Source organism: Dendropsophus ebraccatus, chromosome 1 (assembly GCF_027789765.1).
Source record: "Dendropsophus ebraccatus isolate aDenEbr1 chromosome 1, aDenEbr1.pat, whole genome shotgun sequence".
Taxonomy (NCBI): Eukaryota; Metazoa; Chordata; class Amphibia; order Anura; family Hylidae; genus Dendropsophus; species Dendropsophus ebraccatus.
In genome coordinates this window covers 118,801,272-118,823,892 of record NC_091454.1, presented here as the reverse complement: position 1 = coordinate 118,823,892, position 22,621 = coordinate 118,801,272, and the positions used below count along the sequence as shown (strand labels likewise).

Below are 22,621 nucleotides of genomic sequence, written 5' to 3'. Positions count from 1 at the left end.
ACCGGACCAGAGAGGACCTGCTGGATCCACCAGAGGTGAGTATACTTTTGTTTTTTTGTTTTTTACATGAATGCTCATGTGGGAGCTTCACTTGGGGCCTATAACATGGGGTTACAGTTACAGAGGGGGTCCTATACTATGTGGGGGCTGTACAGGGGGAAATGCCATGTGGGGGGCTACAGAGGGATGCTTTTACTGTGTGGGGGGCTCAGGGGGGGATAATATGTTGTGATTATTCTATGTGGGGGCTGGCTGCACAGGGACCTATACTATGTGGGGGGGGGATAATATGTTATGGCTATACTATCGGGGGAGGGAAATATGTGGGGGCTGGCTACACAGTGAGTGACATCCCCGTATACTGTGCATATACTGAGTGACATCCCTGTATACTGTGCATATAGTGAGTGACATCCTCCTATACTGTGCATATAGTGAGTGACATCCCTGTATACTGTGCATATACTGAGTGACATCCCCCTATACTGTGCATATAGTGAGTGACATCCCTGTATACTGTGCATATAGTGAGTGACATCCCTGTATACTGTGCATATACTGAGTGACATCCTCCTATACTGTGCATATAGTGAGTGACATCCCCCTATACTGTGCATATACTGAGTGACATCCCCCTATACTGTGCATATAGTGAGTGACATCCCTGTATACTGTGCATATACTGAGTGACATCCCCCTATACTGTGCATATAGTGAGTGACATCCCTGTATACTGTGCATATACTGAGTGACATCCCCCTATACTGTGCATATAGTGAGTGACATCCCTGTATACTGTGCATATACTGAGTGACATCCCTGTATACTGTGCATATACTGAGTGACATCCCTGTATACTGTGCATATACTGAGTGACATCCCTGTATACTGTGCATATACTGAGTGACATCCCCGTATACTGTGCATATAGTGAGTGACATCCCTGTATACTGTGCATATACTGAGTGACATCCCTGTATACTGTGCATATAGTGAGTGACATCCCTGTATACTGTGCATATACTGAGTGACATCCCTGTATACTGTGCATATACTGAGTGACATCCCTGTATACTGTGCATATAGTGACATCCCCGTATACTGTGCATATACTGAGTGACATCCCTGTATACTGTGCATATAGTGAGTGACATCCCTGTATACTGTGCATATACTGAGTGACATCCCTGTATACTGTGCATATACTGAGTGACATCCCTGTATACTGTGCATATAGTGACATCCCCGTATACTGTGCATATACTGAGTGACATCCCTGTATGTTGTGACTTTACTATGTGGGGGCTGGCTACACAGGGACCTATACTATTTGGGGGATACAAGAAGGGGGGAATAATATGTTGTGGCTATACTATGCGGGGGCTACAAAGGGGGATATACTATGGGCGCTACACAGGGGGAAGGGCTATACTATGTGGGGGGCCTATATTATGTGGGACTGCACAGGGCATCTATATTATGTGTGGGGGGCTATATGCCTGACTACTATTTGGAGGCACATATTGGGCCTGACTGCTTATGTGGAAGCACAGAGGGGGCACTGTTACTGTGTAAAGCAATGGGGAATATAAGGTTATAATGAGGTATAAGGTTAGGATGATGCTAGAACGTGGAGCCTAAAGTGTTTGTCTCGCAGATTCTGGGGAGACGAGTCATGGCTGGAGAAATCTTCATGATGGGATGAGCCAGATGAAAAGAAAAGGAAAAAACAGACAGCTTTCACTACCAAGAACGTCACTTATGATTCATGTAGGAAGACGCCTCCTGTAAGTCACTGGAAGTAACTGCACAATCATGCATAATCACTTTTTTGGTGCATTCACACGTACAGGATCTGCAGCAGATTTGATATCGGGTTCCGTCATTGAGTAATAGAACAGGAAAAGAGTTGTCAGCTCACCCACTCAGTCTTGCTTCACCTGATGTGTGGATCTCCGTGATGTGGAAGCTCGCGGGTACTAATATTGGAGACCGCAGCCCGAATCATCCATGATAAGAAAAAATGTGTTCATCCGCAGCTTCATAAAATTCAATGGCTTTATTCAACGTCACAAAACATAAAATAACAGGTGATTTAAAAGACACGCCGACGCGTTGCAGGGTGAGAACCCCTTAATCATGGGGATGATTAAGGGGTTCTCACCCTGCAACGCGTCGGCGTGTCTTTTAAATCACCTGTTATTTTATGTTTTGTGACGTTGAATAAAGCCATTGAGTTTTATGAAGCTGCGGATGAACACATTTTTTCCGTCATTGAGTAACAAAGCTATCTGCAGCATCAAATCTGGTGCATATCCTTTATGTGTGAACACACTCTTAAAGGGGTAGTTCACCCAAAAATTTTTTCTTTCAAATCAACTGCTGCCATGAAGTGCCAGAGATTTGTTAGTTACTTCTATTAAAAAATCTCAAGCCTTCCAGTACTTATCAGCTGCTGTATGCCCAACAGGAAGTTGTATTATTTCCAGTCTGGAGAGCAGGAGATGTTTTCTATGGGGATTTGCTGCTGCTCTGGACATTTCCTGACATGGACAGAGGAGGCAACAGAGAGCACTTTGTCAGACAGGAAAGAAAACACCACTTCGTGCTGGACACACAGCAGCTGATAAGTACTGGAAGACTTAAGATTTTTTAATAGAAGTGAATTACAAATCTCTGGCACTTCATGGCACCAGTTGATTTGAAAGAAATTATTTTTTGGTGGACTGCCCCTTTAAGGTCTGTAGATCCTTTGTATAGCTGGATCTCTACCTCTATTTGGTCACTGCTAGAGATGAGTGACCTTACAGTAAGTTCAGGTTCACATGAACCCAAATTCTCTGAACTTCATCTCTAGTCAATGCTGAGGTAGAATATTGCATTTTATATACTGGTGCTATAAAGGGAATATTATTTATAGACAGTACAGCAGTATTATCCAGTCACTGTATGGTGATGACGGCAGTGGTCATGGTATTATTTGTCCTGTGTATACTCCTTTTATTGGTATTACTTGTGTTCGTGTAGTGGATTTTATTCAGTGACAGTATAGTGGTATTAGTCATGTTGTTGTAATGATGGTAGTGGCCATAGTGTTGAGGTATTATCTGTTACTTGTATACTGTAATAATGGTAGTATCAGTCTCTTTATAATAGATTGGCCAGTAACAGTAATGATGATATTCGCTTCCTGTATACTGGTGTTTTTTGGTAACTATAATAGCTATTTAGAGATATACAGTATTATCATGCATAGAAAATTGTCTTACCAGTGCTAACATTATACAGGAAATGTGTAATATTATTTTACATATCCTACAAATTTCCCTAGGACCCTACTTATATATATTATCACTGCTGTAACCTGTTGTTGCATAATAGATAGATAGATAGATAGATAGGAGATAGATAGATACAGTAGATAGATAGATAGATAGATAGGAGATAGATAGATAGATAGATAGAAGATAGATAGATACAGTAGATAGATAGATAGATAATAGATAGATAGATAGGAGATAGATAGATGGATAGATAGATAGATGATAGATAGATAGGAGATAGATAGATAGATAGATAGATAGATAGGAGATAGATAGATAGATAGATAGATAGATAGATAGATAGATAGATAGGAGATGGATAGACTTGGCACCATTTCTGTAAATAAAAATGAGTTGAAATACAACACAACACGACCTAAGTGTGTTATGGTATGTGGGCTGGAGGGGTGTGAGTGCCAGGGCTGATTTTCAGTCCCAGTCCGGCCCTGCCCCCCCATGTCACTCCGCCGCGGCCGCCGCCATCTTAAGCTGATCGGGTGCACTGAGGTTGCGTATGGCCTCAGCGCACCACTGCTGGTACGTGCGCCGCCCACCTGTCAATCACCTCCGGCGCGGCGCTGTCCCTCTGGGTTCCGTCTCCCGCGCTCGCACCAGGTCAGTCACTTGCTGAACAGCATAGGAGCCGGACGGCCGCCTATGACTGCTGCTGCTGCATACAGAACAGGGGAAGGCCGACCTGGACATGTGGAAAACGGGGTGAGGCTGGACATGTGGAAAACAGAGGTGTGCTGGACATGTGGAAAAGGGGGGGTGGTGCTGGACATGTGGAAAAGGGGGGTGGGGTGCTGGACATGTGGAAAAGGGGGGTGGGGTGCTGGACATGTGGAAAAGGGGGGGTGCTGAACATGTGGAAAAGGGGGGAGCTGAACATGTGGAAACAGGGGGAGCTGGACATGTGGAAACAGGGGGAGCTGGACATGTGGAAAACTGGGGGAGCTGGACATGTGGAAACAGGGGGAGCTGGACATGTGGAAAACTGGGGGAGCTGGACATGTGGAAAAGGGGGGAGCTGAACATGTGGAAACTGGGGGGGCTGGACATGTGGAAACAGGGGGAGCTGGACATGTGGAAAACTGGGGGAGCTGGACATGTGGAAAACTGGGGGAGCTGGACATGTGGAAAACTGGGGGAGCTGGACATGTGAAAACAGGGGGAGCTGGACATGTGGAAACTGGGGGAGCTGGACATGTGGAAAAGGGGGGAGCTGAACATGTGGAAACTGGGGGGGCTGGACATGTGGAAACAGGGGGGGCTGGACATGTGGAAAACTGGGGGAGCTGGACATGTGGAAAACTGGGGGAGCTGGACATGTGGAAAACTGGGGGAGCTGGACATGTGGAAAACTGGGGGAGCTGGACATGTGGAAACAGGGGGAGCTGGACATGTGAAAACAGGGGGAGCTGGACATGTGGAAACTGGGGGAGCTGGACATGTGGAAACAGGGGGAGCTGGACATGTGAAAACAGGGGGAGCTGGACATGTGGAAACTGAGGGAGCTGGACATGTGGAAACTGGGGGAGCTGAACATGTGTAAACTGGGGGAGCTGGACATGTGGAAACAGGGGGAGCTGGACATGTGGAAAACTGGGGGGGCTGGACATGTGGAAACAGGGGGATCTGGACATGTGGAAACAGGGGGAGCTGGACATGTGGAAACAGGGGGAGCTGGACATGTGGAAACAGGGGGAGCTGGACATGTGGAAACATGTGGAAAGCAACCGAGCTTCAATACCACACACACACACACACACAAGATAAAGACAGGGGTGGTGTTTTTTTTTTTCTAGAAGAGAGCAATCATGTTTTTCTTATCCTGAAGAACCTCTTTCATTTTATGTGTCTATATATGTAAATGTAGAAGCCTCTAACACTGCTCTTTATCTTAATTCACTATGAGTAATGGAGCAGAATATACCCTTTATTATTTAGAAAGCATTGTTGTTAAGTGAGGTTCCCTTTGGGTAACATAATCGGTTGGGGGCCCACTCAGACTTGCTCGCCCCCCCTAGGCTGAACCCCTAGCTACGCCCCTGCTCCTAAGTATGAAGTTTTCACTAGTTTACAGCACACAGATCCTAGGAACAGTGAAGAGCGAACAAAAACAAGCTAAAATTCCCACTATTGGCTGGAATGAAACTGCTAAGGTTGCTATAATGAAAGTTTCTTGGTCTCCCTCAACTCTCCCAGGTACAACTAGAAAAACCAGACATGTGCCCAAAGTTGCTCTCCCTACTAGACTGATTTGCTGCTTAAAAAATCCTTCCTGAGAAAATCTGCAAGAATTGCAGTGTGGGTATTATAAGCACTTCTATACATATATACTTTGCTGCAAATTTGGTTGTACAGTACATAAAGCTTTCAAAATGTATTAAACAAAAAAAAGGAACCCAGGGTGATTTCCTTTTGAGGCAATATCCTGTCCAAGGAATATAGAGAAGGTCATGTCAGCTGATAAGGAGGATTTGAAGGATGAGGGAGGGGGACATGGCACCTGATGAGGAGAAGAAAGGAAGACATAGCAGCTAATAGGGAGGATATGAGAGAAGGACATGGAGGCTGCAGAGGATGAGAAGAAGAAAGAGAAGGATAACAGGGGACATGGCAACTAAAACGAATAAAGAAGGCTGAAAGGGAGACTTGGCTGCAACCCAGACACACCTGGGCTGACTCTCCTCACTCACTACCTCTGGTGCCAAGGAGGAGGAGGATAAGTGGTACTACAATCTTCACTCCCGCCAGCAATAAAACGCAGGTGGGTGGCAGTACCATAATTATCACCTCTACCAACACACACACACACACACACACACACACACACACACACACACACACAAACAAACAGTAAAAAGTTTTTTTTCTGTCAGTGTTTTAGCAACCAAAACTAGGAGTGGATTGAAAACAAACTGTAAATATTTCCATTATAATTTTGCCCTGTCAGTTCCATTCCCGATTTGGGTGAAAAAAACTTGACAGAAATACTATGTGTGAACATTAAGGGAAATCATGATGTGGGTGCGACCATATTATAGGCCCTCTGGAATTTAATCTTTCACAAACCATGGGATCTCTGCTGTTGGTAAAAAAAAATAAAATATATAGAAAAATTTCCAGTTTACTGTACATGTTACACTACATCAAGACATAAGACATGACTGCTTCATTTAGCCTGAACCTATTTACACAGATACCTGGTTACAGAGCCCTAGAGATCTACCAGGTATGAGTCAGCACAACCTTTTTACCTGGAGAGGAAAGTGCAGTTGACAATGCTTTTCAATACAAACGGATTAGCAAAATTAAAGGAGTCCGGGCAGACCCACCCGGATTAGCAAAATTAAAGTCCGGCCAGACCCACTTCTTTTTTTTTTTTTTTAACAAGTGCTGGGGAGGATAAAAGAAATAACATGCACTTACCTCCCTGGCTCAAGCACTGGTGGCCGCATACCACCGCTCCAGTCCTCTGCCACTTCTTGGTCTGACCGGGGACTGAGTAGTGACATGTTCTCCCCCTCCCCAGCACTTGCTAAAAAAAAAAAAAAAAACGAACTTCTCCTTCAAACAAATGGCCAATATACATTCATATGGCATGTGACTATGCTTTCCTAAAGCAGACCTGTCAGAAGGTAAATAGGAGTGTAAATAAGTCCATGCTACTTAAAGCAACTCTGCACCCACAATCTGACCCCCCAAACCACTTGAACCTTCGGATAGCTGCTTTTAATCCAAGATCTGTCCTGCGGTCCACTCGGCAGGTGATGCAGTCAGTGTCCTAAAAAACAACTTTTAAACTGGCAGCCCCGTGTCCAACGAGCGTGGCCTGGATTGTGTATGCATTAGGCTGGCGCAACCTCTCTGTCCCTCCTCCCCACCCTTCTCATCATTATGAATGCTCTAGGCAGATTGTCTCCTATTCAGCAGCTGTGTCAGTCCGGCACATGGGCTGGATCGTTAAGCAGCTGTGCAATGTTCAGACAGGAGTAAATGTTCCGGTGGCATTCCTAATGATGAAGAGGATGGGGAGGAGGGATGGAGGGGTGGTGCAAAGTTAGGGCACAGATACTCCCTTTGGGCACGGGCTGCAAGTTTAAAAGTTGTTTTTTAGGACAATAACTGCATCACCTGCCGAACATACCCCAGGACAGATCTTGGATTAAAAGCAGCTATCCGAAGGTACAAGTGGTTTGGGGGGGGGGGGGGGGGGGGGGTACAGAGTCGCTTTAAAATGCTAGTACTGAATTCAAAATTGATGCATAGTGTGCAAAAATTTTAATAATCATCAAGGGTACCATTTATGTTTATATAGGGTTATATTTTCAGCATATATTTCAAATGTGAAAATCAAACATGTTTGAACAGATTCAAAATAATATCAGGTCAGGACAGAATGTATACTATCCTATATTGGCCACAAACAGCCTGTCCCCAGAAAAATACGTTTTTTATCCTCCCAGTGCCCCAAAGCATGGCTCCCATGTCCCGTTGACAGCTGCTGGCCACCTGCAGCATTTACAGCTGCAATGTCACATACTTGGTTGAGCGATTGCCAGCTCAGCCAATCAGTGACTCGGGCACTAGCTGAGCAGGCAATAACTCTTGCAACTGGAAGAGCAAAGTACATGACGTACCTGGATTCCAGCCAAAAAGGACATCCAGTGGGTGTCAGCAGGATCCAGGATTGGTACTACGGAGGCACAGCGTCAAGTGAGTTTACTTTGCTATTTTCCTGCACCCTCCTTCCTCCCATTTTTCAATTTCACAGGACTTCTCCTTTAAAAGAGACTTAAAGGGAGTCTACCATCATGTACATGTGTATAATACACCCCTGGCACTCCATTAAAGAGGCATATAATTAAAAGGGGTTGTCCTGGGAGCTGAAGGCGGCTAAAACTGAACCCCTCCCTTCCTCCAGAGATGCGAGAGGTGGGGCTTCTTTGAAATGGTCGCATGTAAGTTAAAAACATTCACAATGTTCAATAGCTACACAGTGTGTCCACAATATTGGAGACACTGTGCAGCTATTTGACATGATGATTGTGACTTTGCCATGCCCCTCCAGGAACTTCTGAGACAACAATCTCAGAAAGCCTTAACTGTCTTCTGGTTCCTGGACAAGACCTTTATATATAACAGATAACACTCAGAGATAGCCATAACATAATGGCAACAATCATATATGTTTTCACCCCTCCCACCCGAGAGAGAGAGAGAGAGAGAGAGAGAGAGAGAGAGAGAGAGAGAGAGAGAGAGAGAGAGAGAGAGAGAGAGAGAGAGAGAGAGAGAGAGAAGAAAATTTTTTTTTATAAACCAACAGAATATAATATATTATCCTAGTTCTTATTCTACTTTAGCTGAAATCCATGGTCCCCAGATTTTATAGAATCTATTTGTTTTTTTCCGGGATATCTGTCGCGCCCAATATTCCTCATATAATTGTACTCTATTCACCAACTGAATCCACTCCTCCACTGCTGGAGCCCCTGCACCAAACCATTTCCTGGCGATAACTATCTTAGCCAGAGAAATTAACTTGTTCAACAGTAACCCCACTCCCCCATCATTATCGTATCCTCCCAGCAAAAATCTAGGAATCTCCTCTCCTACTATCAAACCTACATCTCTTACCATTCGTATCTTCACGTCTGCCCAAAATGCACACACCAACGGACATTCCCACAAAAGGTGAAAGAAATCGGCGTCCAACCCAGAACATTTTGGGCATTCGGAAGAAGATCGACACCCTCTCCTATACAGATCCATTGGTGACAAATAAAGTCTGTAGAGGATTTTTAATTGTATCAACCTGTGGGCAGTATTAACCGACACGTGCTGCACGTGCTCTAATACCTCCGTCCACAGGTCTTCTGACAATTCCGATTCGGAGCTCCCATTTCTCTCTAGATTTTATCAACATGCCCATACCCCTCACCTTTAGCAATCTGGCATATATTTCCGTCAAACATTTTGTACCCAGCATAGGAGATCTCAAATAGTCAAAAAAAAACGTGCGAGTGTACCTGAAATAAATCTCTATTAAAAGAGGCATAAAAAGCGTATCTTAATTGTAAATATCGAAATTTGTGTATGTCAGTGATATTATATTCCCTTTTACAGTCAAAAAATGAAATGAACTCCCCATTAGAAAGAATCTGTGCAACATACTTAATTCCCCGACGTATAAAGAATTCGGGATCCTGCATTTTTAATTACTATTTAAGTGTGCTCAGTAGATTTGTGCAAAAAAACAAAAACACAACAACGACCCCTCCCCCCCCACACACACACATACATCATATCACACATGCACATTAAGTATATGTATTTGGTGTACTGGGACCATTGCTCCACCTCTCAGTGTACTGGTATGGCTTCCCAGACCCCTCCCCTCTCCTGCAAGAGGCACACATGTCCTTGCTGAACCACCCGCCTCAAAGCACTAACTGGCACCAACTACCTCCCCACCCAGCTCATCCCTTTGGCAAGCTGGATCCATTACTACAAAAATATCATGCATGTGCTGTGCTCTTTAGGCTGTGTACACACTCGTTCCTATCTCCACACCCACAGGCTTCTTTATAGCAGTGCATGCGCCACACTAATACCCACCGACAGCCCTCTGCATAGCAGAGCCTACTTCTTTCCATTGTGCAAAGGGCTGTGGACAATATTCAGTGTGATGCAAGCGCAGCTCGAGCAGCCTGCATCACTATATGTTTCATAACAGCACATGCGCTGTGAAGTTCCCTGTTGGTGGGAAGATATAAAAAAGAGTGAAGCTGCAGACCAATGTAAAGGCTGTGGGAGTGCAGATGGTGTGATGGATGGGTGGCACACGATAGAGAAGTGAATTAGAAGACTGTTCTGAAAGTCACTTGACAGGTTTCTGCAGCACCAAATAGGCAGGGGACGTAAAAAAATAAAAAAATAAAAAACAACTGAAAACTTAAACACAAAATATTTTGAGAAACATGAAATCAATGTTTAATTGATTTCTCTAGAATTAACAAAAACCTTGTATTACTTTTCCCACTCCTAATAGGACAAAGTGTGATAGGCACTGGTCCCCCAGACCCAATAAAATGTTATGAGGCTATACATTTATGCAGAGCTATCTCACTGACCAACATGATTAATGCTGCCTTGCATATTAGGACGGAACAAGCAACGACTCCCATCTCTTCCAATCTCCCTTAATACCATTACAAAGGCCAATGTCTTTGTGTGGCTTCAATTAAACACAGCACATTCTTTTTCACCCTCGCCATCCCCTTTTATGCCCCTCCGCTATCTAAAACAATATCTTTCCCCAGACTTGTTTTGTGATTGTTACTGGCAGGCAATCAACTTGGCTACTAAAATAGCGGATATGCTTACCTCTCCTGCATCTACAGAACTCTTACCCAGCTCTCTTGTAGACTCACAAAATTTTCTTCAATTACATGATTTTACTTCTTCTGTCACTTTCTCTCGACTTGTAATCAAAGAAAGATACCTACACATTCTAATGCAACCTCAAAATGCTTATCCAAAATGCACTCATATCTTCTGACCCCGAAACCTGGTTTTGTTCTTGCTTGGGAAGACAACTTTAACATACTGGGAATCTGTTACTATAGCAATCCATTAGACGTGAGACTAGGGCTGTGGAGTCGGAGTCGGAGCTAGCTTTGGCTGGAGTCGGAGTTGGAAAAAAATGTACCGAATGTTTAAAAAATATAGAATTGAATTTTGATATGAATTTTACAAGTTCTGCTTATGAATATATATTATGAGCATATACCTTCAATGTCGGCACTCCGTCACGTGGTGCTCGTGGATATAGCAATACTATATCAATAAAAATTCCCGGCACTTCACCACAGCTTAAGCTTGCAAAAAGTGCATTTATTTACAGGACATAGTGCACACACATAGTCGGGCAGGACGCGTTTCGGCAAAGTGCCTTTATCAAACTGCCTGGCAGTTTGATAAAGGCACTTTGCCGAAACGCGTCCTGCCCGACTATGTGTGTGCACTATGTCCTGTAAATAAATGCACTTTTTGCAAGCTTAAGCTGTGGTGAAGTGCCGGGAATTTTTATTGATATATATTAGGAGCAACATTCTAACACGACACTGGCCCTATTACATAAGGGGGGTCATGGAAAAGTTGTCGGTCACTATTTGGCAGTTTGTTTCTGAGCAGGAAGAGTCTATTGTGTGGGGGGGGAGATCGGTGCTGTTCTCTTCCTGGATGCTGGATGACTGTATATGAGCAGCAGTGTAATATGAAGATATCCTGTGTAATATAGAGGAGGAGGAGAAGACATAAGTAGTGTAGCAGTAACCTCTGTCCTCAGTGTTGTGTTTTCTCTCTGGGATAATATTGTGTGTTTTTCTTCAGTGTTCAATGGCTGCAGCTGTGTGTATGTGTGTGAGTGCTATGTCTGCAGCAGGCTGTGTGTGTGCTATGGCTGCAGCAGGCTGTGTGCTATGGCTGCAGCAAGCTCTGTGTGTGGTGTGCGCTATGGCTGCAGCAGGCTGTGTGTGGTGTGCATGCTATGGCTGCAGCAGGCTGTGTGTGTGTGTGCGCGTGATATTGCATGCCCCCACTGTGACCTTTTATATCACTGTGTGACCTGTATATCACTATGTGTGACCCCCTGTATATCACTATGGCTGACCTCTATATCACAGGTATCTGGCATTGTAAGCAGTGTTTCTTTTTGTATGGTGAATATTTAGGAAGAAACATAGAAGACTGTCAGCAGGAAAAGACCACCTGCTCCATCTAGTCCAGTTCTGAGTTGTTCAGGACATGGAGGCTGGAGACTGGCTGCATCCACTGCACACACAGGAGAATCCGCTTTATATGTTTCCTTATTCCCTCAGAAATCATGTAGGACATTAGGGAGAAGCTGCTGAGCCAGTGTTATAATTAACTCCCCTGGTATATGGCCGGCCATTTATGAAGGAGCAGGAGTCGGAGTCGGGAATCGGAGTCGATCTTGAGAAAATTCAGGAGTCGGAGTTGGAGCTGCGGCTTACCGATTCCACAGCCCTGCGTGAGACCAGTCCATTGTGGTTACCTTACAATTAATTCTCTTCAGGTTATCTCCTCCACAAGTACATTTAACCAAAAACACACTTTTGGTCCATCTACAGCAGCACTCTCACAGCAGCCAAACTCCTCAATCTTTGGAAACAGACCACTTCTCCATCAATATCGGAATGTCGCAGCAGAGTTGACCAAATACAGATTATGGAGGAGTTTGTGAGCTGGACGTATAGATCCCATTTTATATTTAAAAAAGCTTGTATTTCAACCAGGAGCGGTCTTGACATTTCTGGGGCCCCAAGCGAAGTTATGTCTGGCCCCCCCCCCCCCCCCCCCCTCGACACGCGTTCCAAAACAATAGACCGCTGTGTGTTGCCCCAGTAGTATATACCCCTTGTGCGCTACCACCAGTAATATATACTCCTTGTGTGCTGCCCCCAATAGTATATACCCCTTGTGTCCTGTCCCCAGTAGTATATACCCCTTGTTTGCTTCCCCCAGTAGTATATAGACCCCCTGTGTGTTCCCCCAGTTATATATAGCCCCCCTTGTGCTCCCCCAGAAGTATATAGACCTCCTGTGTGCTGCCCCAGTTGTATATAGACCCACTGTGTGCTGCCCCCAGTTGTATATACCCCCTGTGTGCTCCCCCACTAGTATATAGGCCCCCTGTGTGCTCCCTCAGGGGTATTTAGCCCCCGTGTGCTCCCCCACTTGGACATAGACCTCCTGTGTGCTCCCCCACTTGGATATAGACCCGTGTGCTCCTCCAGTAGTATATAAACCCCCTGTGTGGTTCCCCCAGTAGTATATAGACCCCCTGTGTGCCCCACCTGTATTATATAGACCCCTTGTGTGCTGCCCCAGTTGTATACAGACCCCTGTGTGCTCCCCCAGTTATATATAGACCACCTGTGTGCCTCACAAGTAGTATATAGACCCCCGGTATGTTCCCCCAGTAGTGTATAGACCCCCTGTGTGCCCCGCCAGTAGTATATAGACCCCTGTGTGCTCCCCCAGTAGTATATAGCCACTGTGTGCTCTCCCACTTGGATATAGACCTCCTGTGTGCTCTCCAAGTTGTATATAGACCCCATTCTGCTGCCCATAGTAGTATATAGACCCCCTGTGTGCTGCCCCCAGTAGTATATAGACCCTTCTGTGAACCCCCAGTAGTCTATAGCCCCTGTGTGCTCCCCGTTATATAGCTCCCCATTTATCTAGACCCCCGATGTGCGCTCCCTCAGTTAAACAGACCCCTGTGTGCTCCCCCTCCCAAATAGTATATAAACACAATAAAACAAACACTTATACTCACATGGGTCCGGGCGTCTCCTCTTCTCTTCACTCTTGTGGCTGCAGGAAGGGTTTTCCCTGCGATCACAAGAGGCCGCACTCCCCTTGTCCTGGCGCCAATGCTCCAGCACCGGCACCACAAGGACAAAGCTGCCACTCGTGACCGCAGGGAAAACCCTTCCTGCGGCCACAAGAGTGACTGACAGGAAGGGAGCCAATGGCTCCCGCCCTGTCAGTGCTGCTGCATGTAACTATGAGCGCTCATTATGAGTGCTCATAGTTACAGTTCAGATGGCAGCAGCGAGCAGGACAGCAGCCCTGTCCAGCGGTCTTGAGCATAAGAGCGGGGCGTGGGGGCCCCCCTGGATGTTGGGGGCCCCAAGCGATCGCTTGGGTTGCTTGGTGCCAAAGACCGCCACTGATTTCAACCAGGGAGACCAAGTTAGACCACCACATTTGTCCTTGATGCAGTCTGGCTTCTCGCAACATTCCTTTTCCTCACTCATTCTTTGACAATAAAGAACATATTCAAGATACTGTGAGAGATGGGATGTCCTACTCTGGGGTATCATCCCCCCTTCCCTTTTCTCCCTTTGTCCTGTGTGTTTCTCTTCTTCGTTTTGGATGGCTACTGCACATCTGTACATTACGAGATGTGAACCTCCTCATGTTGAAAGCTCATACTTCCTGCATTGGAGCTTGGATTGGGATGTGTACCATGTGTAATATTGCTTATGAATCCTTAACATTTGAGTAATTATTCCTTTCCTGTAACTGTTAAATTGAAAAAGAAAAAAAAGTTTTAAACAAAAAAAAAAAGAAAACCAACCAATTAACCGGGGTGCCATAGGGAGTTTATAGCTAAAAAGATTAAGGGGTTTAATGCACTGCAGGCTACTCTGCTTGTGTTCTAGAAAAAGAATAACTGACAGTGCTTAGCAATTTATGCAACTCCCATTAAAGTCAATAGGAGTTAGGCAAAATGTGTACATGCCAATTAAAAAAAAAAAAACTGTCCACGCTATGTGTCTATGGAAGCGAGACGGGTCCCATAGACTTACATTATAATATTGTCTCAGTCACGAGACAGAGCCAGGGGGAGAAAGTGCTAAGCATCCACTTCTCCTGGCTCATTCTAGTGATCGATCATGGTTTGAACACTTGATGCACTTTTAGGTACCTCTGCAACATTTTGACATTAAAGCGACTCTGTGCCCACAATCTGTCCCCCCCCCCAAACCACTTGTACCTTCGGATAGCTGCTTTTAATCCAAGATCTGTCCTAGGGTCTGTTCGGCAGTTGATACAGTAACTGTCCTAAAAAACAACTTTTAAACTTGTAGCCCTGTGTCAAACTGCCGTGGCCTAGAGTATCTGTGCCCTAACCTTGCACCACCCCTCCGTTCCTCCTCCCCACCCTCTTCATCATTAGGAATGTCACTGGCATGATATTTCCTATTCCTCTGCAGTAAACACTGCACAGGTGCCTTAATGATTCAGCTCATGTGCAGTGTTCACACAGCTGATGAATAGGAGAATACCTGCCTGGGGCATTCCTAATGATGAAGAAGGTTGGGAGGAGGGATAGAGGTTGTGCCAGCCTAATGCATAGTCATTCTAGGCCACACCAGTTTGGCACAGGGCTGCTAGTTTAAAAGTTGTTTTTATGACAATAACTGCATCACCTGCCGAATGGTCCCCAGGACTGATCTTGGATTAAAAGCGGCTATCTGAAGGTACAAGCGGTTTTAGGTGGGCAGATTGAAGGTACAGAGTCACTTAATGAACCTTGTGGACTGCAGCGGTCACTGGATCCTACAAAGAGTCTTAGCATAGTCTTAGTTTAATCTAGCACAAATAAATACAGTGTATATAGAACTGGAAAAAAAAAAACAGTTAACTAAACACTTCTGATCATTTGAAAACTTAGCATTCTGGTCAAACATGTTTAACTGGTATTATAATCTAGATTTCTGGTATTCCTTCAGACCTGAAGTCTATGAATTCTGAGGTTACTAAAGCTAGACGCAGGATGGATCCAAGTTGCAGCGATACAGCACATGGTACAAGAAGTGCATACTCATGATGAGACATGTAGTAAGCGATGACAAAACTACAGTGTAGAGTACAGAGGAATACATAGGGTTTATTTTTAGGTAAATGATACCACCAGTTTTGTGTCACAGATTTTATTAAATGTATCAAAATAGTGAACAGACATTCTGAAAGGTGTCTATATTGGGGTATATTAAAGGGGTAGTGCGGCGGTAAAAAATTATTCACAGAATAACACACATTACAAAGTAATACAACTTTGTAATGTATGTTATGTCTGTGAATGGCCCCCTTCCCCGTGTCCCACCACCCCCACCCGTGTACCCGGAAGTGTAGTGCATTATACATACCTGATCCCTGCCGACACGCGTCCGGCATCTTGTGCCAAACGTCATCTTCGGCCGGCCGGCCGGCCCGAACACCTTCGATCTTCCAGAGTGTCGGCCGCGTCATCAGCTGCTCAGCCGCGATTGGCCGAGCACAGTTATGCTCAGCCAATCGCGGCTGAGCAGCTGATGACGCGGACGGCACTCTGGAAGATCGAAGGTGTTCGGGCAGGCCGGCCGAAGATGACGTTTGGCACAAGATGGTGGACGCGTGTCGGCACGGATCAGGAATGTATAATCAACTACACTTCCGGGTACACGGGTGGGGGTGGTGGGACACGGGGAAGAGGGCCATTCACAGACATAACATACATTACAAAGTTGTATAACTTTGTAATGTGTGTTATTCTGTGAATAATTTTTTACCGCCGCACTACCCCTTTAACAAAAAACAAAAAAATCAGATACAGAGCAAAAAACATGAAGAAATTGCTGTTAAAAGGACCTCTAACAAATCCCTGTACCATTAGAGCATCACAGGCTGCTCACTAAAGTCAATTGGCAACCATGTAATAATACATAGGTACAGTAAGTCTCAGTAAGGGTGCATTCACACCACTATTATGTCAGCACCAGGTTTTGACATAAATCTGTGCTCGGACCCCATTTACTACCCCATCTATGGCCCGAAGGTTCGGGTCATTTCATGCACATAAACCAGTTTTCACTCAGACCCTAAAAAGCAGCAAGCCGTTCCTTGGAGTCCAAGTGAAAACTTGTATAAGTGCAGGAAATAACCCAAATGTAGCCATCACCCGACTATTGGTCCTTTTACACGGGCTGATTACCGTCTAGGAGCATCACTAGAAACGTTCCTGCAGCCAATAATCTGCCTGACTGATCGCATCTTTTCAGCTTGCTTAAAAATGTGTCTTTATTGGCTGCACGTCTCTGTGTTAATAGGGGTTTGGTTTGAGTCACAGAAGTCAATGGGTTCTGTGCACAGATACATCAGTGCCAGTATTTGAGAGGCGGCCAATGCATCTGTGCTGTGGGCGGCACAATTATAATGTGAACCCTGCCTTATTCCAACAATTCTTTATTTCTTTTATGCTTTAGCCAGTTTGACATTTTTTCTGTATGCATATAAGGTCTGTAAGGCCCAGCCTAAAGGGCCCTTTTACATGGACAGACACTTCAGCGCTAGTTTGTAGAGCTTTCACTAGACTTTATCCATTGCTGGGTCATTCATGCATCCTATTAACGTCATAATAATAGCAACGCGATTGCAACTAGCGATGACTTAGGGTCCATTTACACAGAAAGATTATTTGACAGATTATCTGCCAAAGATTTGAAGCCAAAACCAGGAAACACAGATCAGGTCATAAAGGAAAGACTGAGATTTATCCTCTTTTCAAGGACTCCAGGCCAAATATCGACAGGCAGGAACGCTCACTGACTGTATCAGCCTGTGTAAAAGGGCCAACCATCAGCTGACCAATGAGAAAGCTCTCCTCCTTCAGCCCATCGCATCTTTTGTGCATGTAAGGGTTTATTTACACAGAAAGATTATCTGACAGATTATCTGCCAAAGATTTGAAGCCAAAGCCAGGAGTGGCTTTGAAAGGAGGATAAATCTCAGTCTTTCCTTTATGACCTGATCTGTGTTTATAGTCTGTTCCTGGTTTTGGCTTCAAATCTTTGGCAGAGAATCTGTCAAATAATATTTCTGTGTAAATGGACCCTAAATCATCGCTAGTTTCAATCGCGTTGCTATTATTATGAAGTTAATAGGATGCATGAATGACCCAGCAATGGATAAAGTCTAGTGAAAGCTCTACAAACAAATGCACTTAAAATGTACAAGTTATTCTGTAGCTTACAGTATGAATATTTTCAGCAGCCTGTAAACTCAAAAGACACATTTCAATGAAAAAAGCCCACCGGACTACTGTGACACTTCAAAGACATTGGAGAAATACTATATTGGTACAAGACTTGGAGGGTGGGACAGTTTTAGAACATGAAACATGCCCTGCGAACAGGCAGTACTCCTCACTGCCAGTCATGTAAATGCTTTTCTAACACTGACCTTGGCGAGGCACTTTGCCCTGGACTAAGATTACAAAGACTACATGACATTGCAGCACAGGAACAGAAGAGAAACTACAACTCCAAATGCAGCACATATGCCTTCTTAAATGAAGCAGCATAAACTATTCATGTGACAATGTACTGTGTAGCAATGTACATGGAGAATCATATCACCATAGACAGACAGTGACCTTGGGACTGGGTCTAAATATCTATTTGGTTAATGGTTGGGAAATCAGCTGCATATTTTGGGGCAAAATCAGCACCCGATCATGTACATGTGAACATACCCTTAAAGTGAATCTGTTGGCTGCAATTCAGGTTCCAACTGCTGACATGGTTAGGTCAAGGAGACACATGGTAAAAAGGCTGTAACATTCGAAAGGCTGTAACATCTCTACACTCCCCCTCCTATGTCTATCCCAGCATGACTGAGAGCTGAGCTCTATCCAACAAACAGGAATATAAATGGGAGGGGGATCGAGGAGGCATTACAGCCCTCACTAGTTTATAAGCTTGGTGAAGCCTCTTGGACACTTTACACTGGTGAATATAATGATAACAGTTATAATTTGTATAGCGACAGTGCTAACCAGGATAACATTTCTACACATTCAGACAGATATATGAAAGGTTCTGGGTATCTCCTTGTCCTAAGAGCTACAGCCTTAAAGGCCTATTACACCAACAGATCTGACGACAGATTATCTGCCAGAGATTTGAAGCTAAACCCAGGAACAGACTATAAACAGAGAACAGGTCATAAAGGAAAGACTGGATTTATCCTCTTTTCAAATCCACTCCTGGGTTTGGCTTCAAATCTTTGGCAGATAATCTGTTATCAGATCTGTTGGTGTAATAGGGCCTTTAGTGTGGATGTAATTTACAGCTGACGGCTTCCCTTTTTATCTTAGCCATCCTGCTGAATGAGGAAACAATGGCAGCAGGAAGTGGTATAAAGATTATGAACATTGGAAATATAGGGGTTTTCCCCCAATACTAGGAATCGAAATCAACATGGGAACTCCCTTTAACTGAGGCCCCTTCCAGATAAACACAATAAGCTGTTTCTGCCTGACCAAAACTCTAGAACAGATCTCTAGAACATCATTCCTGGCCCAAGCACAGCTCTATTACAGATCACTAGGACAGCAATTATGGCCTGACCACGGCTTTAGAACAAATACCTATGACAGCTGTTATGGCCTGACCACAGCTCCAGAACAGATCACTATGACTCTGTTCCTGACCTTATCCCAGTTCTAGAACAGATCACTAGGACAGCGATTAGGCCTGACCACAGCTCCAGAACAGATCACTAGGACACTGGTCCAGGTCTGACCACAGCTCCAGAACAGATCACTAGGACACTGGTCCAGGTCTGACCACAGCTCCAGAACAGATCACTAGGACAGCGATTATGGCCTGACCACAGCTCTAGAACAGATCACTAGGACAGTGATCAGGCATGGCCACAGCTCCAGAACAGATGACTAGGACACTGGTCCATGCCTGACCTCAGCTCGAGAACAGATCACTAGGACACTGATCCAGGCCTGACCTCAGCTCCAGAACAGATCACTAGGACACTTCCTGACCTTATCCCAGTTCTAGAACAGATCACTAGGACAGCGATTATGGCCTGACCACAGCTCCAGAACAGATCACTAGGACAGTGATCCAGGCCTGACCACCGCTCCAGAACAGATCACTAGGACAGTGATCCAGGCCTGACCACCGCTCCAGAACAGATCACTAGGACAGCGATTATGGCCTGACCACCGCTCCAGAACAGATCACTAGGACAGCGATTATGGCCTGACCACAGCTCTAGAACAGATCACTAGGACACTGATCCAGGCCTGACCACAGCCCCAGAACAGATCACTAGGACACTGGTCCAGAACAGATCACTAGGACACTGGTCCAGGCCTGACCACAGCTCCAGAACAGATCATTAGGACACTGGTCCAGGCCTGACCACAGCTCCAGAACAGATCACTAGGACACTGGTCCAGGCCTGACCACAGCTCCAGAACAGATCACTAGGACACTGGTCCAGGCCTGACCACAGCTCCAGAACAGATCACTAGGACACTGGTCCAGGCCTGACCACAGCTCCAGAACAGATGACTAGGACACTGGTCCAGGCCTGACCACAGCTCCAGAACAGATCACTAGGACACTGGTCCAAGCCTGACCACAGCTCCAGAACAGATGACTAGGACACTGGTCCAGGCCTGACCACAGCTCCAGAACAGATGACTAGGACACTGGTCCAGGCCTGACCACAGCTCCAGAACAGATCACTAGGACACTGGTCCAGGCCTGACCACAGCTCCAGAACAGATCACTAGGACACTGGTCCAGGCCTGACCACAGCTCCAGAACAGATGACTAGGACACTGGTCCAGGCCTGACCACAGCTCCAGAACAGATGACTAGGATGCTGTCAGTCCGGGTCCTTAGACTTGTGTCCATGTTATGCTGGTCAGACAGCGGCTTCATCACCCCCCATGACCTCAGCTAGCCTTCCATACTATAAGCCGCACTTCTCCACTGTACAATGAGGAGGATGAGGAGACCTTGCGCAATTAGTCAGGGGCTTTATGCAATATAGGTACTTCTCCATAACCGAGAGGCACGGCAGGACCACAGTCAAGTCTAGTGTCCGCCATGCACACCCCCTGCACCAGGTGCACTGTATGCACAAGCAGGGCTCGGGGCTGCTGCCACCAGTCACCCCTGACCTTCACAGCACACACCGTGCCCGCACTGACCCGGGGGGCGCCACACGCTGCCACCACAGGGCCCCAAGTCTCTTCAGCGAGGAGGCCACAACCCCTTGGCAGCCCGCTCTAGGTGAGTACCCTACACGGCAGCATCCCTCCCGGCCGCCCCGCAGCTCTCACCTTGTACGAGTCAGTAGCCAGCAGGATGTTGAACTCTGGTTCGCCACATTCCATGTCCGCACCGGTGACTGTCAGCACGCTGCGCGAGTAGTAGGTGAACAATACTGAACCGCGCCGCTCGCCGTTCTTCAATACCTTTCGTAGTGCCAGGCCAAGGGGCGGGGCCTCTGATATGACGTCGCCGGGAGGTGCCGTCTCCAAAACCTATTCACATTCAGCGATGATCACTGACGATAATTTCCCCCCACCCCCTTGAACACGGTGACGTCATATCGGCAGCCGGGCGCTGCTGTCATTGGATGGCTCGGGGCAGCGGGGCACGCCCACAAGCACGTGTGTCAGACTCGCCCCCACAGCGATGCCTGCTGCTGTCAGTTTCGGTTTTCTGTAAAGGGCGAACGAGTCTGTGTTCGAGAAATAGGAGTAGGATGTGCCCTGCGTCACATAGCGTTATTCCCCCTGTGGGGCCTGGCATTGCCGGGGAAAGAAGGGCGCGGGGGACAGGAATCTCTCCTGATATCCGGCTGCTACAGGACACCGCTAATCCTGTCATACCACCCCAGGATAGTCCTGTACAGCACCCCCTCCCGCTGCTACAGGACACCGCTAATCCTGTCATACCACCCCAGGATAGTCCTGTACAGCGCCCCCTCCCACTGCTACAGGACACCGCTAATCCTGTCATACCACCCCAGGATAGTCCTGTACAGCGCCCCCTCCCGCTGCTACAGGACACCGCTCATCCTGTCATACCACCCCAGGATAGTCCTGTACAGCGCCCCCCCTCCCGCTGCTACAGGACACCGCTAATCCTGTCATACCACCCCAGGATAGTCCTGTACAGCGCCCCCTACCGCTGCTACAGGACACCGCTCATCCTGTCATACCACCCCAGGATAGTCCTGTACAGCGCCCCCTACCGCTGCTACAGGACACCGCTCATCCTGTCATACCACCCCAGGATAGTCCTGTACAGCGCCCCCTCCCACTGCTACAGGACACCGCTAATCCTGTCATACCACCAGGATAGTCCTGTACAGCGCCCCCTCCCGCTGCTACAGGACACCGCTAATCCTGTCATACCACCCCAGGATAGTCCTGTACAGCGCCTCCTCTTGCTGCTACAGGACACCGCTAATCCTGTCATACCACCCCAGGATAGTCCTGTACAGCGCCTCCTCTTGCTGCTACAGGACACCGCTCATCCTCTCATACCACCCCAGGATAGTCCTGTACAGCGCCTCCTCCCGCTGCTACAGGACACCGCTCATCCTCTCATACCACCCCAGGATAGTCCTGTACAGCGCCTCCTCCCGCTGCTACAGGACACCGCTAATCCTGTCATACCACCCCAGGATAGTCCTGTACAGCGCCCCCCCCTCCCGCTGCTACAGGACACCGATCATCCTGTCATACCACCCCAGGATAGTCCTGTACAGCGCCCCCTCCTGCTGCTACAGGACACCGCTCATCCTCTCATACCACCCCAGGATAGTCCTGTACAGCGCCCCCTCCTGCTGCTACAGGACACCGCTCATCCTCTCATACCACCCCAGGA

The 22,621-nt window shown here is 46.5% G+C and overlaps 1 protein-coding gene across 1 annotated transcript in view; it reads right to left on the bottom strand.

The window, feature by feature from the left end:
- The window catches only part of NAMPT (nicotinamide phosphoribosyltransferase), a 53,059-nt gene extending 31,753 nt beyond the window's left edge, over positions 1-21,306 (bottom strand). Inside the window, exon 1 of the mRNA XM_069977589.1 lies at positions 21,064-21,306. Within this exon, the coding sequence (XP_069833690.1) occupies positions 21,064-21,117 (54 nt within the window). The 5' untranslated portion in view covers positions 21,118-21,306. The remainder of the gene's footprint in view (positions 1-21,063) is intronic.
- Positions 21,307-22,621: the final 1,315 nt, after the last annotated feature.